The 18,027-nt window shown below is 43.3% G+C and overlaps 1 protein-coding gene and 1 long non-coding RNA gene across 8 annotated transcripts in view; one reads left to right on the top strand and one right to left on the bottom strand.

The window, feature by feature from the left end:
- LOC127586073 (transmembrane protein 268) overlaps window positions 1–12,462 on the top strand; it is a 46,733-nt gene extending 34,271 nt beyond the window's left edge. For 5 of the 7 annotated variants that reach the window (XM_052043875.1, XM_052043876.1, XM_052043879.1 and 2 more), the window contains 3 exons: window positions 571–660; window positions 1,847–2,047; window positions 3,843–8,641. In XM_052043875.1, the coding sequence (XP_051899835.1) occupies window positions 571–660; window positions 1,847–2,047; window positions 3,843–4,016 (465 nt within the window). In that variant the 3' untranslated portion in view covers window positions 4,017–8,641. Of the gene's footprint in view, window positions 1–570; window positions 661–1,846; window positions 2,048–3,842; window positions 8,642–11,075 lie in introns of those variants that run through there. The other 2 variants (XR_007958625.1, XR_007958624.1) reach the window with 2 other exon arrangements.
- On the bottom strand, window positions 8,769–15,246 carry LOC127586079 (uncharacterized). Its single transcript, XR_007958626.1, has 3 exons — window positions 15,088–15,246; window positions 13,461–13,556; window positions 8,769–9,061 (listed from the first exon to the last, which is right to left on the bottom strand). It is a non-coding gene; the product is annotated as an uncharacterized LOC127586079 (long non-coding RNA).
- Between the last annotated feature and the right edge of the window lie 2,781 nt (window positions 15,247–18,027).

The raw sequence follows: 18,027 nt of genomic DNA, 5'->3' as shown, positions 1-18,027 counted from the left end.
AGTCCTGAAGTCCTCCTTGGAGCCAGGTTGGGGGGGGGGGGGGGTGGCAGGGGGGCGGGTGGAGGGTAGGGAGGGAGGGAGGGCGCGGGAGGTTTTATGGTGTTTGATAGTATTGGGCTGAACTGAGCATTTCCAGCAGCAGAAAGTCATTTAGTGACAAGAGGATATAGGCATAAAGAGCAAAGAGGGGAGATGAGGAAAAAAGTTTTGTATATGCCGTGAGCTGATAGTGCATGCCTGAAAGGGTAGAGGGAGCAGATTAAATAATGATGTTTAAAGGGAACTGTTTAATGGGTTGTAAGGGCAAAGTTTGCAAGGTAATGAGGAAAGATCGGGAGTGGGTTGGACTAACTGTATAGCTTCTGTCTCTGGAACATCCAGTTGAACTGGATGTTCCAGAGCTATAGCAAGTTGCTTATTGTTTCCCTGGCTGACCATTTTAAATGGACTCAGCAACCTCTTTATCTAGTTGATTTTTTACATTGAAATACTGATGAATTATCCCCATAAGTTAACTGATGCAGGCAATGCAACGCAACCGATGGATTTTGTTCCTTGACGAACACCCAGCTCTGCTTCATTTATTTCAACATCAGGGAATGCGAGAGGAGACTGGCTTCTCTGCTGGAAGCAAGACATCACTCAGGTCCTGGGCTCCAGGTAGCTTTTTCATTCATTGCCCGCTTACAAATGAAGACACAATTTGAGAGCAAACACAGTGTGGTAATGAAAGGAGCACTCAACACATCCTACTGCATGTGCCTGCTTTGGACTGCTGACTGATTTATTTTTTTCATCTTCCTGTCTATCCTTCTGTGTTCACTTTGCATTGCTGCTAGCTCAGCAAATCAGACCACTTAGCTTGCAGAAACCAGCAACTGAATCAGCATTTAGTGGGCCTACCAATACCAACATTCAAGCTCCAAAAGTTTTATCATGCCGTGCTGGTCGTTTACTTTTATTAGACCAACTTATTTTTCGTTTATTGGCAATTTTGAAGTGCAGCATTGAATTTGAAGGCAGCCAGAAAGACAAAATGAAGAGAGTTATGATGGAAGAGTTGCACGTGTGTGAGTACAGCAGATAAAGGGCTCATTTAACCCAGGTGATTAAAGGGTAGATAAAGAGAAACTCAAGGTCAAAGTCGAGTTTATTGTCATCTGCGCAAGTACACGTATGCACAGGTGCAATGAAAAACATGCTTGCAGCAGCATCACAGACACATAGCATCAGATAAGCAGCATTCACAAGAAAAACATATATATATAAATTGTACACAACTTTTACAAGAAAGAACATAGTTAGAACAAAAACAAAACAAAGTCCATTTTGGTGCAAAGTGGTCATAGTGTCGCTAAACTCTAGTGATTAGGGTTCAAGAACCGAATGGTTGAAGGGAAGTAGCTGTTTCTGAACCTGGTGGTGTGGGACTTCAGGCTTCTGTACCTCCTCCTCGATGGTAGCTGGAAGAAGACGGCACAGCCCAGATGGTGGGGATCTTTGATGATGGATGTTGCCTTCCCCTTTTTGGGGGTTCTGGAACAAAAGGAGTTAATCTTAAAGCTAGGTCTTAGCTAGGAATAAAATCAGGGAGCACTGATTGTGTGGCAGGCAACTGAAACTCTTCTGCAAAAGGTGGTGGATGCTTTTGGGATGAAGTGGATTTATGTTGTATCAAGGGAGGTGGAGCAATGGAGGTAATACTCAGGTCAGCTGCCTTATAATTGAACAGCAAACAGTCTCTAGGAGTTTGAGTGGCCTCCTCCTGCTTCTATGTAACCAGATAAGTGCCACCCTTACCCTTGTGTACTGTGTCCACTTACCAGTTTGTGCTTCCAATCCACAGTCCTTTCTGCATCAGAAGCTGGGACATCTCTGCATCGTCATAGAAACAAGTCAAGTCAGTCCTCTGAATGACATGGATGCAGGGTCTGAAGAAGCTCCACTGTTACCAGGGAACGGCGATGGCACTCTGAGTAATGGCAGTCAGCAACCACAGCATGTTTTTAACACTTTGACCTGCCTAGTCCCCAAAGGCACATCTGAGGTAATGTATTTCCCTTATTAGACTAACGTACCTTGTATCTTTGCCTCTTAGATCACTGCACTATTGGTGACCAGAACAATAACTGCCAGCACTAGAATTCAATTCCTAAAATCTTCCTGCTTGTGTTCTTCAAGGCTCTTTTTAATTGTCTTCAACCAAACCTTCATGTACTTGGTACATTGTCTGCTCGTGCACCTCAGTGTTATTTTTTTAATCTGATAGCCTCCTGACAAGGGCCTTGGAATGTCTTATTCTGAAAAAAGTTGCACAATGTGCCTACACCATCTTTTCACAGTTTACATCATTACTTGCTGCATTTAACAAAATCCGTTTTCCTCTTCTTTTTTTCCGTGTTTTTTACGTGGATGGAGGAGGGATTTATTTACACGTGGCGTGGGGAGAATGTGGAACTCGCTTCTGTGACACCCATTCCAATGATTTGTCAACCCAAGATGATGCATGTAAACTCCCCATCATTGACACCAACTGCAGAAGAAGGATAGACCAATCCCAAAACAGAACGATGTAGCACGGGCCCCATTTCCTGCCTTTCCTTTAAACTCACCCAGGCCCTGATCCCATGCTCCCTTTAAGCTATCTCTCCTCTACTCTTTCAGTCCAGATGAAGGGTCTCGACCCGAAATGTCGACTGTCTGTTTCCCTCCACAGATGCTGCCCGACCTGCTGAGTTACGCCAGCAGTTGTTTCTTGATCCCTTTCAACTCACCTGGTTCACTTGAAAATTTATTCCACTACTGTGTAGCACCTTAAATAAAAAGTATGTGCATGTATTAATTCAAGTATTATACATTAATCTGGAAAATCTTTCGGTCTGACACAACCAAATTTCCAATGGGGCCAGAGTATCAGAGTTTTACTGTAAAAAAAAACAAACAGCATCAGACGTATTGAGGAATTAAACAGAAGAAGCTAAATGCAAAATAGTTAATCTGGAAAAAGTGGTGCATATTCACATTCGTAGAGCAATACAGCATAGATACAGGCCCTTCGGCCCAACCAATCCATGCTGACCAGGTGCCCACCCAGCTAGTCCCAATTTCCTGCATTCGGCCCATATCCCTCCAAGCCCCGCCCCTCCATGTACCTATCCAAGTGCTTCGTAAATGATACTACTGTACCTGCCTCAACCACTTCTTTTCACAGCTCATTCCGTATACTCACCACCCTCTGCGTGAAGAAGTTGCCCCTCAGGTCCCTTTTAAATGTTTCCCCTCTCGCCCTAAACCCATGCCCCCAAAGAGAAAGTTTCTCATCTTCTACAAACTTTCAATTAACTTTATTTATCTTTCCCCCAACCTCATCTCCAGCTTTGAAAAGCAGTAGCCTGTTGTCAGAGGTTGTGAGTTCAAGTTCCCCTCCAGCAACACGAGTACAGAACACAGGTGGACATTCAGAGGGAGTGCTGCACTGCCATCTTTAGGACAAGCCATTTAAATCCATGGCCTTCCACCCTCTCAGCTGTATTTAAAATGGCCTTCAGCCACCAAATGGGACTTCTACCCAGTGCCCCCTGGCCAATATTTAACCCCAATCAGCATCACTGAAAACAGACCATCTTAGCAAGATCACAGTGTTGTTTATGGGAGCGAGCTGTGGGAAAATTTCTACCTCCGTTGCTTTTATTTCAATGTGAATACACTTCAAAAGTACTTAACTGGCAAGAAATACTTTGTAGTGTCCCAAGAACAACACTGACCCAAAATTGATATTTTGCTATATCTCATTTTGTTTTCCCTGCCTTTTAAAAATTCAACATTTTTTTTTGCTGTTGCAGGAAATAGCTTATCAGCTGCTGGTCACATACAGTGGATTTTATGTAAAGCTCCTTGTCATGAACCAGCTTCCTCGCACCAGGGCTTCCATTCACACAGAAGATGCACACATCCCTTGTCTTTGTCAGTACATTGAGACCTCAATACTGAACCTACCAAGCTGTGAATCAAATTAATCACCTCAGCTGTGAACTTCAGACGTTTATCAACTCTGAAACATTGCGCAGGTAACAATATTGGACTTTGAACAACAACCATGTTAAAACCGTGATCAGGTCGGCTGAATGCAGTTGTTTCTTAAACTTGTCAGGATATCCATGAAAATCATCTGTTGATCAGCTGCCCATATACTGACAGGCAATGACTTTCACATCTCATCAAGAAGTATGGCTGGAGTTTACTCAGACTTTGCGCTTTGCAATGTTTGTCCAAAGTTGTTACACATTCATTGGGTAGAGCATTTGGAAATGCTGGTTCATCTTCCCCTGCTCTCCTTCCATCTTTTCCCTTCCAACCCCCACCATCACCGCCCAACTTCTCCTCCGCTGCCCTGTACTGTACCCAACAGGTGGCATTGCTCAGTTTCCAATCCATTGATATTTATTGATGGACAACTGCAGGTAAAACAGTGAACAGCTTTGACAGAATTGATTAAAGCGAACCTTGCAGTGGCAGGAGAGTTGATACAACAACAAAGCACCAATTGGCAAACAAACAAGAGGGGAGTTGGGTTTTATTAAATGGCAGAAATGCACTATCTGAAAGGGCAGTGACAAGCAGCAATTTCTTAAGGGGGGGGGGTGGGGGGGTAGTTTTATGTCTGTGTGAAGAGATCAGACCAGAGGGTGTCTAGTTGGATCAGAGAGTGAGTGCAATACTCTATCCTGTTTTCTTTTATAACTCAATGAACCTGTGATTTATGCCCAGCAACCCATGGTGCGAAGCCCTTTCCCATGGAGTCTGTATAGGTAGACCTGAAAATATAGTGGCTCTATTGGTTGAGTTCATTTACTGTGCAAACAACTTAAATTTCTATACCAAAAAAAATATTTTCTTTTCAAAGTATAAAGATTTTTTAAAAAGATACAAACTGCTGCAAAGGTTTAGCTTTAATTTGTTAAGAGATTATTTAATGGCATGCGGAAGACAATTGGGTAATTCAATTGTGAATAGCAAGATTTTCGGGAGAGTTGGTGTGCTTCTAGCAAAGTATGAGCTCCCCTGGATTTTAGTCTGAAATAAAGTGCTTTTGTATTTTAAGAGCAGCAGTATTATTTTTAAATTGCTCTGTTGTAAGATTTGAGTTTGGGCGTGTACGTTTTACCAAGCAGCATCACGTGACTGGGTGTGCAGATACCTGTATAGTTACACACTGGGCAAATAGTGAACTATTGAAGAGATGGCGCAAGACCATGGATTCAGGCAGCGATGCAGATAAACATCAAGCAACACATGGCCTTTGCCCAGTTACCCAGGCTGCACCCAAATAGCTCCAAACAGATTCAACTTTCTTAATTAGTGTCACAATTTACAACCATCTCACTTGATACTTTCTATTTAAAGAAAGATTCAACAGTGAATGAGGGGAGAGTGGATTTCCCTGCATTTATTTGCATTAAGGTGCAGCGAGTCATAGAATAATACAGCATGGAAACAGGCCCTTCGGCCTAACTGGTCCATGCTGACAACAGCATCCTCCCTGCTAGTCCCAGTTGCCTGCATTCGGCCCATAACCTTCCAATCCCCTCCCCTCCATGTACCTATCCAAATGCCTCTTCAATGTTGCAATTGTACCCACCTCAACCACTTCCTTTGGCAGCTCATTCCAGGTACTCCCCGCCCTCTGTGTAAAGAAGTTACCTCTCAGTTCTTTTAAATCTCGCCCCTCTTATCTTGTATCTGTGCCCTCCAGTTTTGGACTGCCCAACCCTGAGGAAAAGACCATAACCGTCTACCTTATCCATTCCCCTCATGATTTTCTAAACCGATGAGCTCACCCTCATTCTCCTTCTCTCCAAGGAATAAAGATCCAGTGTGGCCAACCTCTCCCTGTAACTCAGGCCTTCTAGTCAAGGCAGCATCCTCGTAAATCTTTTCTGCACCCGCTCCAGCTTGACAATGTCTTTCCTCTAACAGGGTGACCAAAACTGTACACGATGCTCAAAGTGCCACAGAAGTATAGGATAATTGTGGGTTTTATTTACAGTATGCAAGGCCAGTATTTATTGACAGTCTCTAGTTATCCAGGATGATGGTGATCCAGCTTATTGGTAACCACTGTTGTCTCTGTGGTAAATGTTCTTCCGCTATGCTTTTGGGTACCGATTTCCAGGATCCAGTTTGGTCATGTTGTGGAGAGTGAGAAGATTGCCAAAGGATACAGTGGGATATAGATCAGTTGCAGATATGGGCAGAGAAATGGCAGATGGAGTTTAATCCAGCCAAGTGTGAGGTGTTGAGCTTTGGGAGATCAAATGTAAAGGGACAGTACACAGTTAATGGCAAGACCCTTAGCAGTGTTTATGTACAGAGGGATTTTGGGGTCCAAGTCCATAGTTTCCTGAAAGTGGCTGCATAGGTCGATCAGGTGGTGAGAAAGGCATATGGCATGCTTGTTTAGTAAAGCATTAGTCAAGGCACTGAGTTCAAGAGTCAGGAAGATATATTGCAGCTTTATAAATCTCTAGTTAGGCCACATCTGGAGTGTTGCATTCAGTTCTAGTTGCCCCATTATGGGAAGGATGTGGAGGCTTTGGAGAGCTGCAGAAGAGGTTTACCAAGATGCTGCCTGGATCAGAGGGAATGTGCTACAAGAAGGGGCTGGACAAACTTGAGTTGTTTTCTCTGGAGCATCAGGGGCTGGGGGGAGACCTGACAGAAGTTTATAAGACACAAGAGGTGGATATAAACAGCTGGTATCTTCCACCCCCGCCCCCCCCCGATCAAAATGTTTAACACTAGAGGGCATACATGTAAAGTGAGGGGGGCAAGTTCAAAGGAGATGCGTGGGGCATGTTTTTTTAAAAAACACGGAGAGTGGTGGGTGCCTGGAATGCAGTGCCGGGGGAGTGGTGGAGGCAGATACGATAGAGGCGTCCAAGAGGCTCTTCACATGAATTTGCAGAGAACAGAAGGGTATGGACATCGTGGACAGAAGGGATTAGTTTAGTTAGGCATTTAATTACTAGCTTAATTACTAGTTCAGCTCAACATTGTGGGCTGAAGGGCCTATTCCAATTCTATGTTCTACACTTAAGTAATTAAGGAATAGCAACAGATTACCACATTAGGGTGGTGTGGATCTGGACAGAAACATGCAGGTAGCAGTCATTACAAATCATCTGCCCCCTTTGTCCTTCATGGTAAAGGAGCTCATTTTGTTAACACCAGAAAAAAAAATTCACTTTAACACCATGTAGACTTAAAGCTAGTCATTGCATCACAATAGAGTAATACAACGTGGAAACAGGCCCTTCAGCCCAACTGGTTCATGCTGATCAAGATTCCCAACTAAGCTAGTCCTATTTGCCACATTTTGGCCCATATCCCTCTTAACCTTTCCTACCCACGTACCTGTCAAAGTACCTTTTAAATGTTGTTAATGTAGCTGCCTCAAACACTTTCTCCAGCAGCTTGTTCCATACACCGACCAGCTCTGGGTGAAAAAATTGCCCCTCAGGTTCCTATTAAATCCCTCCCCTCTCACCTTAAACCTGTGCCCTCTAAGTTCTTGATTCACTAATCCTGCAGAAACTGTGCACATTGACCCTATCTATACCCGTCGTGATTTTATACACATCTATAATATCACCCCTCTTTCTCCTATGCTCCAGTGAAAAATGTCCAAAACAGCTCAACCTCCCTCAACAAGTCAGTCCCTCAAGTCCCAGCAACATCCTCAAAAACCTCCTTTGCACTCTTTCCGGGTTAATTGCATCTTTCCTATAGCAGGACAACAAAAACAACACAATATGCCAAATGCAGCCTCACCAATGTCTTGTGTAATGACTTAACATACTTCAGGAAAGTAATGCAAGAAATAGCTGCCAATTTGCATATAACAAGCTCCCAACATGAGCAGATTATCTTTAATGATATTGGTTTATCGATATATCTAGGTTTTGGCCACAGGGAGAACTTTCCTGCTCTACAATAGGGCTATGAAAACTTCTCGTCTACCACAGAGGGTGAACTGAAATGCTCCACCCACTTGCACTGGAAATATTGACTATTGGAGTCCACAGAGTTAGAGTTGAACCGATGTCAGTACGGGATCAACCAAGAAACAGTTAACACCATTTACCAGGATATCTGCAAAATCACAATCAAGACACTCCTTCAAAAGGATTTAGTCTGGGTCACTAATGCAAATATCAAATTCATCTACACCACACCTTGCAGCATGCTGGGTCTTCAGCTGCCTGGCACTGGAATGCCATCCCTACCCATTTCTACTTCTCTCCTGAGACAATTCCTCCTTTAAAATCTACCTATTTGGCCACATCATAGTCATGCAGCACAGAAACAGGCCCTTCTGCCATCATATTCATGCTATCCCATTATTTTCACTCACATCTGCATCCCCACTCACCTACATTGAAGTTTACAGCAGCCAATTAATCTATCAACCGGTGAGTCTTTGGCATGTGGGAGGCAACCTGAGCACCCGGAGGAAACCCACAGACAGGGAGAAAACTGGGAGAACATGCAGATTCCACACAGAAAACACCCAAGGCCAGGATCAAACCTAGTCTCTGGAGCAGTGCAGCAACAGTCTTAACTGCTGTGCCTGCCTTTGATACCTTCCATGGCTCAGTTTAAAGCTTTTGTTAACACTCCTCTAAATGATGTTCTGCAAATTAAAGAAAAGCCACTATACAAGTTCTTCTAAAAATGCAATTGCATAATTAAGACACCCTTCTTTGGCATTAAGCATGATTAATTTTTAATTGGAAAACTTTAAAAACACAGCAAGTATTTTCAGAAATGCTCATCTCCCTGGTCAGCGAGTTGCTGAGCACATCTTCATTCTTTGCCGTTGAGTGGATATACCACCTTGTCAGGTGGAGGCCGCAGTGCACCAATCTGCATTTCCAAGAGCTAGACTGGTGCAGTCTCTATCCTCAGGACCCACATTGCTGGGCCACAGGTCCCGATTTTGGCAGCGTTTCTGGGAGCAAGTCGTCATCCTGCGATGCATTTACCGGATCATACTTTTCATCTGCAAGAAACAGTTTGGAAAATAAAGTTAGAAATGATAAACACAGCAACTGTGACAGGACCAGACAATAATCCTTTCCTTGGATAGGACTTTCAGATCCCTGCTGAAAAGCCATCCCAAACTGCTTCACAGCCTTTAAGTATGGTCACTTCTATCAGGAAATGCAACAACTAGTATCCATAAACAGCAGTTCGATGAGTAATGGTGCATTGTATGGTGACATTGCCTGATGGATAAATATTGGCGAGGACATCAGTGAGAATTCCCCCAACCTCCTCAAAATTGTGCCATGAGATCGTTTCCATCCGCTGCAGAGGAAATGGGGTCTCAGAATGCCCTCTCATGTGGAAGATGGGATCCTCGAACACCACATGGAGAATTAGAAAAGATTTTTGTACCCAAGTCTCTGGAGAGGGTCTTGAACCCACACCTTTGACTTTGGCGGGAGTGCTGTCCACTGAATCAAGGCATGGACAAATACGAGGTCAGATGTACTAACCTACGGCCATTCCTTCTGAAATGATTTTGAATCAAGTAGTCATCCAAGTGGCAAGTGTACATTTCATGCAGATTTAAATGGAATTTCCTACTCCTCTTCAATGGTGGGTGGCACAGCGGTGCAGAAGATAAGGTTTCTTTATCAGTCACATGTACATTGAAACACAGTGAAATGCAGCTTTTGCGTAGAGTATTCTGGGGGGGCAGCCCGCAAGTGTCGCCACGCTTCTGGCGCCAACGTAGCATGCCCACAACTTCCTAACCCGTATGTCTTTGGAATGTGGGAGGAAACCGGAGCACCCGGAGGAAACCCCTGCAGACACGCGGGGAGAACGTACAAACTCCTTACAGACAGAGGCCAGAATTGAACCCAGGTCACTGGCACCGTAACAGCGTTACGCTAACCACTACACTACCGTGCCTGCCCCCAATTTTATAAATTTGGTCGTGCTGCTGCCTCACAGTTCCTGCAACCCACATTCAGTTCTGACCTCCAGTTCTTGGAATTGGCACTTTCTCCCTGTGACTGTGTGGGTTCCCCTGGGTGCCCCAGTTTCCTTCCACATTCCCAGAGATTTGTTGCTTGGCCGATGGATGAAAGAAAAATAAAGGGTTATGGGAGGTGAAGTAGAGAGGGGAATAGATTGAATGTGGACAAGGTTTCTATGGGTTGGCACAACATCATGAGCCGAAGGGCCCGGACTGTGCTGCACTATTCTGTTGATTCCTCCTGGAGTAATTGGGTAGTAGGAGAACCAAGATGTTGGTGAGCATTAGAGAACGGGTTATGGGAAATAAGTGGTAACAGGATCGATGGGATTGTTCTGAAAGCCAGTAGAAAGCCAGTGCACTGAAAAGGCATCCTGTGTTGCAAGAAAATGAGATATGACAATAAATCTTAACCTTCTCTCAAATTTGCTGCAGTTTCCCCAACTCGACACCTCCATTTTCAGAATTCCCTTCTTCAGCGATAACAATTCCGATTTCTCCCATCGGATCTCTCCATTGCCAATTCTGCCACATTGCACAGGCTGATCCCATCCCCCTATGTGAACACTGGGCCAACAATTAGTCTCGGCAAAATTCTAAACTGAAATTTTTCGCATTTATTGCTTTAAATTTATAAGATTGGGGGCAGTCAATTTTTAATGACTGTATGCCATGAGAGGTTAATATAGATCACAAGACGAAACACACAAACACCAGTATACATTGGAATTTGAACAAGTTACTGCAGATGCTGGAAATCAGAAACACAAGTACAAATGCTGGAAGCACTCAGTAGGCCAAGCAGCATCTGTGGGGATAGAAATAGTGTTGACATTTTGAATCAAAGTCCTTTCAGAGCTGTAAAAATGAGAGAACTATATATCTGAAGTAGCTTGTTCTAATTCAGATGTATATTGCTGGTTTTTTTTTACGTTTTGCCAAGTTATCTATTTAAACAACAAAAGTGCTGACCATTCCAACCAAGGGTCTTTGGCCTGAAATGTTAACTCCATTTCCTTTTCCGCAGATGCTGTCTGACCTGCTGAATACTTCTAGTATTTTGAGGTTTTAAATTTCAGATATCTGCAGCTTTTTGGTTTAATCGAAAAGGCAAACTTGCTTGAACTTGCCAGTGACAAGGTGCCAGAATATCAACTGCTTACAACCAGCAGTTAGAATAATGAACAAAGGTACAACTTCTGTGGAAAGAAAAAGCTGGTTACCCGAAATAGTTGAATTCTACATTAAGACCTGACGGCTGCAACATTCCCAGACAGACGAGGTGCTGTTCCTCGAGCGCCAATGAAGCAATGTTTGAAGGCCTAAGACTGCGGCAGAGTGATGAACTAAAGATAGCAGGCAACTGGAAAATCACAGCTGCCCTTGGAGACTGAATGAAGGTGTTCTGCAAAGCAGTGACTCAGCCTGCGTTTGATTTGTCCAATAGTAGGCAAGACCACACTGAGAACAAGTACAATATAAACCTTGCTTTCAGTTGTGCTCATTTAGCCACATCCACAGGCTGTTACTCCGTGACTGCTGCCATTTTCTCACAGCCATGATGCGCAGCAATGCCAGCCAGGTTTGAGGCAAACAGCGGTAACGAAGGGGCCCATAACCTGTCACTGGGCCGACACCAGGAGGCAATGGTCACAGGCAAGCAATTCATAGTCCGACACTGGCCTCGTGACCCAGTGCTTGCCGGGAAGTAATTGAATGCCTGATGTTAGCAGCACGGCTGCTTTGGTGGACCAGTCAAACAGTTTGAAAGCCCAGCTCAAAGTGCAGGAAGACATGTGCTGCTACACTGAATGGAGGTCAACAGACTCACCAAGCTCACTGGATTCTCTGTTGCACTTCAACGGGTTTTCTGTTCATAGAACATAGAATAGTACAGCACAGAAACAGGCCCTCTGGCCCACAATGTCTGCACCAACCACAAAGCTGAATTAAACTAAATTTCTTCTGCATGGACATAGTCCATATCCCTCCATATTCATGTGTCTATCTAACAGCCTCTTAAATGATTTGGTTGGATCAGAGTGAGTGCATGCAATACTCTCCATGTATCTTGTATGCTTTTATAACTCAATGAACCTGCGATTTATGCTCAGCTACCCATGGTGTGAAGCCCTTTCCCATGGAGTCTGTAATAGATATATCTGAAAATATAGTGAGTTCATTTACTGTGCAAACAACTTAAGTTTCTATACCAAAAATAAAAATTCTTTTCAAAGTGTAAAGATTTTTAAAAAAGATACGAACTGCTGCAAAGATTTAGTTTAGTTTGTTAAGAGATTATTTAATGGCACGTGGACGACAACTGGGTAATTCAATTGTGAATAGCAAGATTTTCGGGAGAGTTGGTGTGCTTCTGGCAAAGTAGACCCTGGAAAGCTCCCCTGGATTTTTAGTCTGAAATAAAGAACTTTTTTTTTTATTTTAAGAGCAGCAGTATTATTTTTGTTTAAAAAAAACGCTGTCGTGAGAGTTGACTTTGGGCGTGTGCATTGTTTTACCAAACAGCATCACATGACTGGGTGTGCAGATGCCTGTATAATTCCACACAGGGCAAATAGTGAACTATTGAAGAGATGGCACAAGACCATGGATTCAGAGAGCAATGCAGATAAACTAATCTCATTCTCCTGGTCAGCATCAAACAACACATGGTCTTTGCCCAGTTACCCAGAGGTCACACCCAAATAGCTCCAGATTCAACTTTCTTAATTAGTATTGCAATTGACAACCAACTCAATTGATACTTCCTATTTAAAGTTCGATCTAATATCCTCTTAGATACCACTGTCGTATCTGCTACCACAAATACCCTTGGCAACCTGTTCCAGGCACCCACCATTCTGTGAGTAAAAAAACTAACCCCACACATCTTTTTTGGGGAATGGAATGTTCTTAAGTTTGACAAGTACTTAATTTGACTTGGTGGCTCTTTAAGGCCCATTTCTTTGATACAGTGAGTGCTGCTAATGTAGGAAATGCAGCAATAGGTACAAGTGTCTGGTTTTTGCATTCTTGCCATATGATCTATAAAAAACCCTGATGGCATACCGTCATTAAAAATTGACTGCCCCTTAATTTTACAAATTCAGATCAATAAAAATTTCACATTAGAATTCTGTCAAAACTAATTATTGGGATTATGAGCCCTAGACAAGATCCCACAAAGCAAACTGAGAACCATCAAGCAATTTGTATTTTTGTGATGTTGCTAGAATGTTGGAGGTCATCATGGCCTGATCCAATCCCATCATATTACATGAAAATTTGAAAATGAAACTCTAATTGAAGGTCAACATTTGCATTATCACTATGGTTGACATTAGTTAACACATAAAATGGATTAAACATAAAACTCATGCATGAACCCATCCAATAAAGCAGAGTGACTAACCTTTGACTTGGCTGCTTTGTGCCTTGGACTCGCCAGAGGATGGACTTCCCTGCTTGCTTAGAACACTGCTGATCTTGTTTGCCACATAGCGGCAGGCTTTAAAAACAAAATCAAATTCAGAATATTGTAGTTTCATTAACAGCTGGCATTTAAACCATGCAAGAGAGATGGTTACAGGAATATTGTTTAAAGAGGTTTTACCCCACAATATTGGAACAGACGACAAAAGTTTTGGCAAAATAACTGGCGTTAGAAACGATCCACACATTCCCAAGGGATGACATTGGATTCGAGAATGAATTACTTCCACTCAGTTTTGTATTGGTTTATTATTGTCACTTGTACTGAGGTACAGTGAAAAACTTGTCTTTCATACCGATCGTACAGATCAATTCATTACACAGTGCATTGAGGTAGTACAGGGTAAAACAATAACAGAATACGGAGTAAAGTGTCACAGCTACAGAGGAAGTGCAGTGCAGGTAAACAATAAGGTGCAAGGTCAAATAAGGTGCAGGGTCAAACAAGGTAGATTGCGAGGTCAAGAGTCCATCATCGTATCAGAGAACCATTCGATAGTTTTATCACTGTAGGATAGAAGTTGTCCTTGAGCCTGGTGGTATGAGCCCTCAGGCTCTTCTGCTTGATGGGAGAGGGGAGAAGAGAGAATGACCCAAGTGGGTGGGGTCTTTGATTATGCTGGCTGCTGGCAAATGGCAGTGAAAGAGAGGATGGCTGCCAATCAACTGAATTTGTCCTGAAGACAGAGACTTGTTGATTGCATGCTAGGAGCCATTACATCCAGGTAAGTAAAAATTATTCCACTGCACAGCTGCCTTGTGCCTTGAAGATGTTGGGAAGGATTTAGTGGAGTAGGGAGGGGCAGTAATTGCTGCAAGGCTCCCAAGCAACTGGAGCCACTGGTGAACTGTGAGCTAATGTAGTCATACACCACAGTGATGAGTGGTTGTGATAAAGGTTTGTGGATTAGTTCATGGTGTCAAACAACTATAAATGCAGATCCATGTGTAGAAATGAAATCGTAACCAAACACTTAAGAGTGGCAACCTTAGTCCTTGAAGTGTTTGCCAATCGTTATAAAGAAGCAACATCCAGCATAGAGGTGGGTTGAAAGGGAAGGATCGTCATCGTTCAGAAGAAACTGATTCCAGCCCAGAGTTGTTTTTACAAAACCAGTTCATGGTGTTACACAACAGACAATCTATATTTCAAATAAAAACAAGCTGCAAACCAAAAGACAGACGTCCCAACAAAGAATGAAGTGGCAGACCACACTCGTATGAATTAAACCCTCTTAGGTACCTGCACTACACGTTAAGAGTGCAAAAATATCCTAAAACGACGTTATGTCAGTGATCTCAACACAGTTACTAACTTTGACAGTTTATATTCCATTTATATACTCATCTCTTTATATGACTTCCTGATGCAGGTTAATGACTGGCCTCAGAAAGTGGAATTAACTTTAAGAAAATATAAACCTATTTTTTGAAACAAACCATTTTGGTGGAGAAAATGTGAACATAATGGGCACGCCCTACACCTTTGTTCTTATTAAACCCACCGCTTTTTAAAAAACATACAAACAGTAAGCACTCTTACTCACCATTAATGATTAGTCAGACCATCCTTTATTCCTGCTTTTATAATATTTCTCTCCAAAAAGAACAACTCAACAAATGTCTCGATTTTATCCGACGCTTCCGCCTCGAACGGCTGCAGCTCTCGGGACGCCGCGCCTGCCGGGAATTGTAGTCATCTGTCGTTGAAGACCAGCCATCGAGGCTTGGAAGGAACTACAGCTCAATGTACGCAGATGCGACCAACCCAGCCGTCAGTCATCTGCGGGCGCTGTTGTTCATTGGTTCAATTGCAGCTTCCAACAATTGTCTCTTTTGCAATGTTGTTTCATGCAATTCAACAGCAAGCAAGAATAAATAAATCTAACAGTGAAATTTTGCAAATAATTAGCAACTCAGTCTGCATCTGCAGAGAGGTAGACCAGTTAACATTCTGAGCAGATAAGCATTAAGCAATTGTGACAGAGCCTGACCAGAGAGGGACGTGATCATTTAAATCTGCGTTGACCCATCGTTGGCCATCCCCACCTCGGACCGTCCACAAGTACTTCACACACTGCACACTAAGTTTTGAAGTGTTGTAGGAAACTCAATAACCAAGGAGCAACATCTGCATGGAAATGGTTGTGGGAGGAAAGAGGGAGGGTCATCGGTAACAAGAGGTGTGATCCATTTTCAGATAACCAGTCAGGCCGTGGTTGGACTTGGTGCTCAGCACAGACTAGATGAGCTGAAGGGCCTGTAACCCTCTAAGACTATAGCTATTTTGAACAGAGCAAGCTCACACAAAGAGGCAAGCGGCAATGAGCAGAAATTCTGTTTGTTGGAGACACAAGAGGCTGCGGACGCTGGAATCTGGAGCAACAAACAATCTGCTGGAGGAACTCAGCGGGTTGAGCAGCATCTGTGGGAAGAAGGGAATTGTCGACTGTATCAGGACCGAGAGGGCTCCCCACTCTCAGTGCTGATGCAGGGTCTCGACCCGAAGCGTCGACATTTACCTTCCTCCCACAGATGCTGCTCAACCCACTGAGTTCCTCCAGCAGATTATCTGTTGGATGTAGGTCAAGGAATAAATGTTGGCTCTATGACACCAGAGGAAAATCCCCTGGTGTTCTGCAAAAAAAAATACTGGACCAGATTAAAACCTCTTTTACATACCTAAGTGCAAGTTAGAGAGTGCAAGAAAATGCTAAAACTATGTAAATGCTAAAACTATGTGATCTTAGGCAGTTTCAAACTTCTAACAAATATTCATCTCTTTATATGACTTCCTGATGCAAGCTAATGACCGGGGTAAGAAAATCAGACAGCCAGCTTTTATTCCTGATTTTAGAATCTTTCTCTCCAAAAAGAACAAGCCAATGAAACAGTAGCTCGGTTTCACCTGACATTTTCGCCTTGAGCAGAGCAGCGCTCGGGATGCTGGAAATTGTAGTCATCTGTCGTTGAATACCAGCCATCAAGGCTTGGAAGGAACTACAGCTCAATATACACAGATGCCACAAGCCCAGCCATCAGTAGAATTGTGTGCATTCATCCTGTCTATGCCCCTCATAATTTTATACACCTCTATAAGATCACCCCTCAGCCTCCTACACTCCAATGAATAAAGGCCCAACCTGCTTAAGCTCTTTCTATAACAGTCCTGACAACATCCACATAAATGCACTACTTCCAGCTTAATGGCATCTCTTCTGTAGCAGGGCAACCAAAACTGAACACAATATTCCAAATTGAGTTCAGTCCCGAAGAAGGGTCCTGACCCAAAATGTTGACCACCTGCTTTTCTCCACGGATGCTGCCTGGCCTGCTGAGTCCCTCCAGCATCATCGTGTTTTTCAACAATGTTCCAAATGCGGCCTCACCAACATCATGTACAGCTGCAACATAACATCCCAGCTTCTATACTCAGTGTCCTGACTGACGAAGGCCAGTGTGCCAAAAGCCTTCTTCACCACCCTGTCTACCTGTGACACCACTTTCAGGGACCCATATACGTGTACTCCTAGATGCTTCTGTTGTACAACACTCCCCAGGGCACCTTTCGCTGTGAAAGTCCTACCCTGATTTGTCTTCTCAAAATGCAACATATTTAAAGAGCAAGTAGAGATTTTTAAAGTAGACATATTTTGAAAAACTGGGAGATTGGGATGTGTAGGGAATTGGTACAGAAGAAGAAATGATGCCTGTGGTAGATCAGCCGTGATCACATTGAATGGTGGCACTGGCTTGAGAGGCCACAGTTCCTACTCCTGCTCCTTTCTCTTCTGTTCTTTAGCATCCTCTTTCAGGCAGCCCCATCATTTCTTTTCATCATCTGCCTCCTGTCTGCCACCTTCCCTTCTGTTCTCGCCACCCTGTGCCTCTTCCCTGCATCTGAAAACTCACCTAACCTCTAACGTTTCCAACTTCTGTGAAAGTTTATCCACCTGACACATTAACTCTGCTCTTCTCCCCACAGGTGCTGCCTGATCTGTTGAGTATGCCCCACATTTTTCAATTGTTTCAGATTTCCATCAATGGCAGAATTTTGCCTTTTAATTGTTCCACCATAGGTAGAAGAGTCTTCAGCTACTAAACTCCCAAGTTCTGGAATTCTTTCCCTAACCCTGTCTCTTTCTCCCTCTCTCTTCCTTTTAAAACTCTCTTTAACACTACCTGGTTAACTTAGCATGTAGTCACTTACTGTCCTATGAGGCTTGGTGTCATATCTGGTTTGATAATGTTCCTGTGAAAACTCCTGCAATGTTACAGGCCCTATATAAATGGAAATTGTTGAGTGGCTTTGAAGAATTTTGGGCAGATCTTAAGAAACGAAACATGTCAAATGATTACAATTTAAGACTCATAAAGAGTCTACAGGATGGAAAGAGGCCATTCAGTCCATCGAGTCCATACTGACTGCATGTATAAGCAATCCAGCCTGTCCCAGTCTCCTGACCCATCGACATGCAAGTTTTTTT

This window comes from Pristis pectinata, chromosome 34, assembly GCF_009764475.1.
Source record: "Pristis pectinata isolate sPriPec2 chromosome 34, sPriPec2.1.pri, whole genome shotgun sequence".
Lineage (NCBI taxonomy): Eukaryota > Metazoa > Chordata > Chondrichthyes > Rhinopristiformes > Pristidae > Pristis > Pristis pectinata.
The sequence above is the reverse complement of the archived record's forward strand: the minus strand, read 5'-3'. Positions and strand labels throughout refer to the sequence as shown.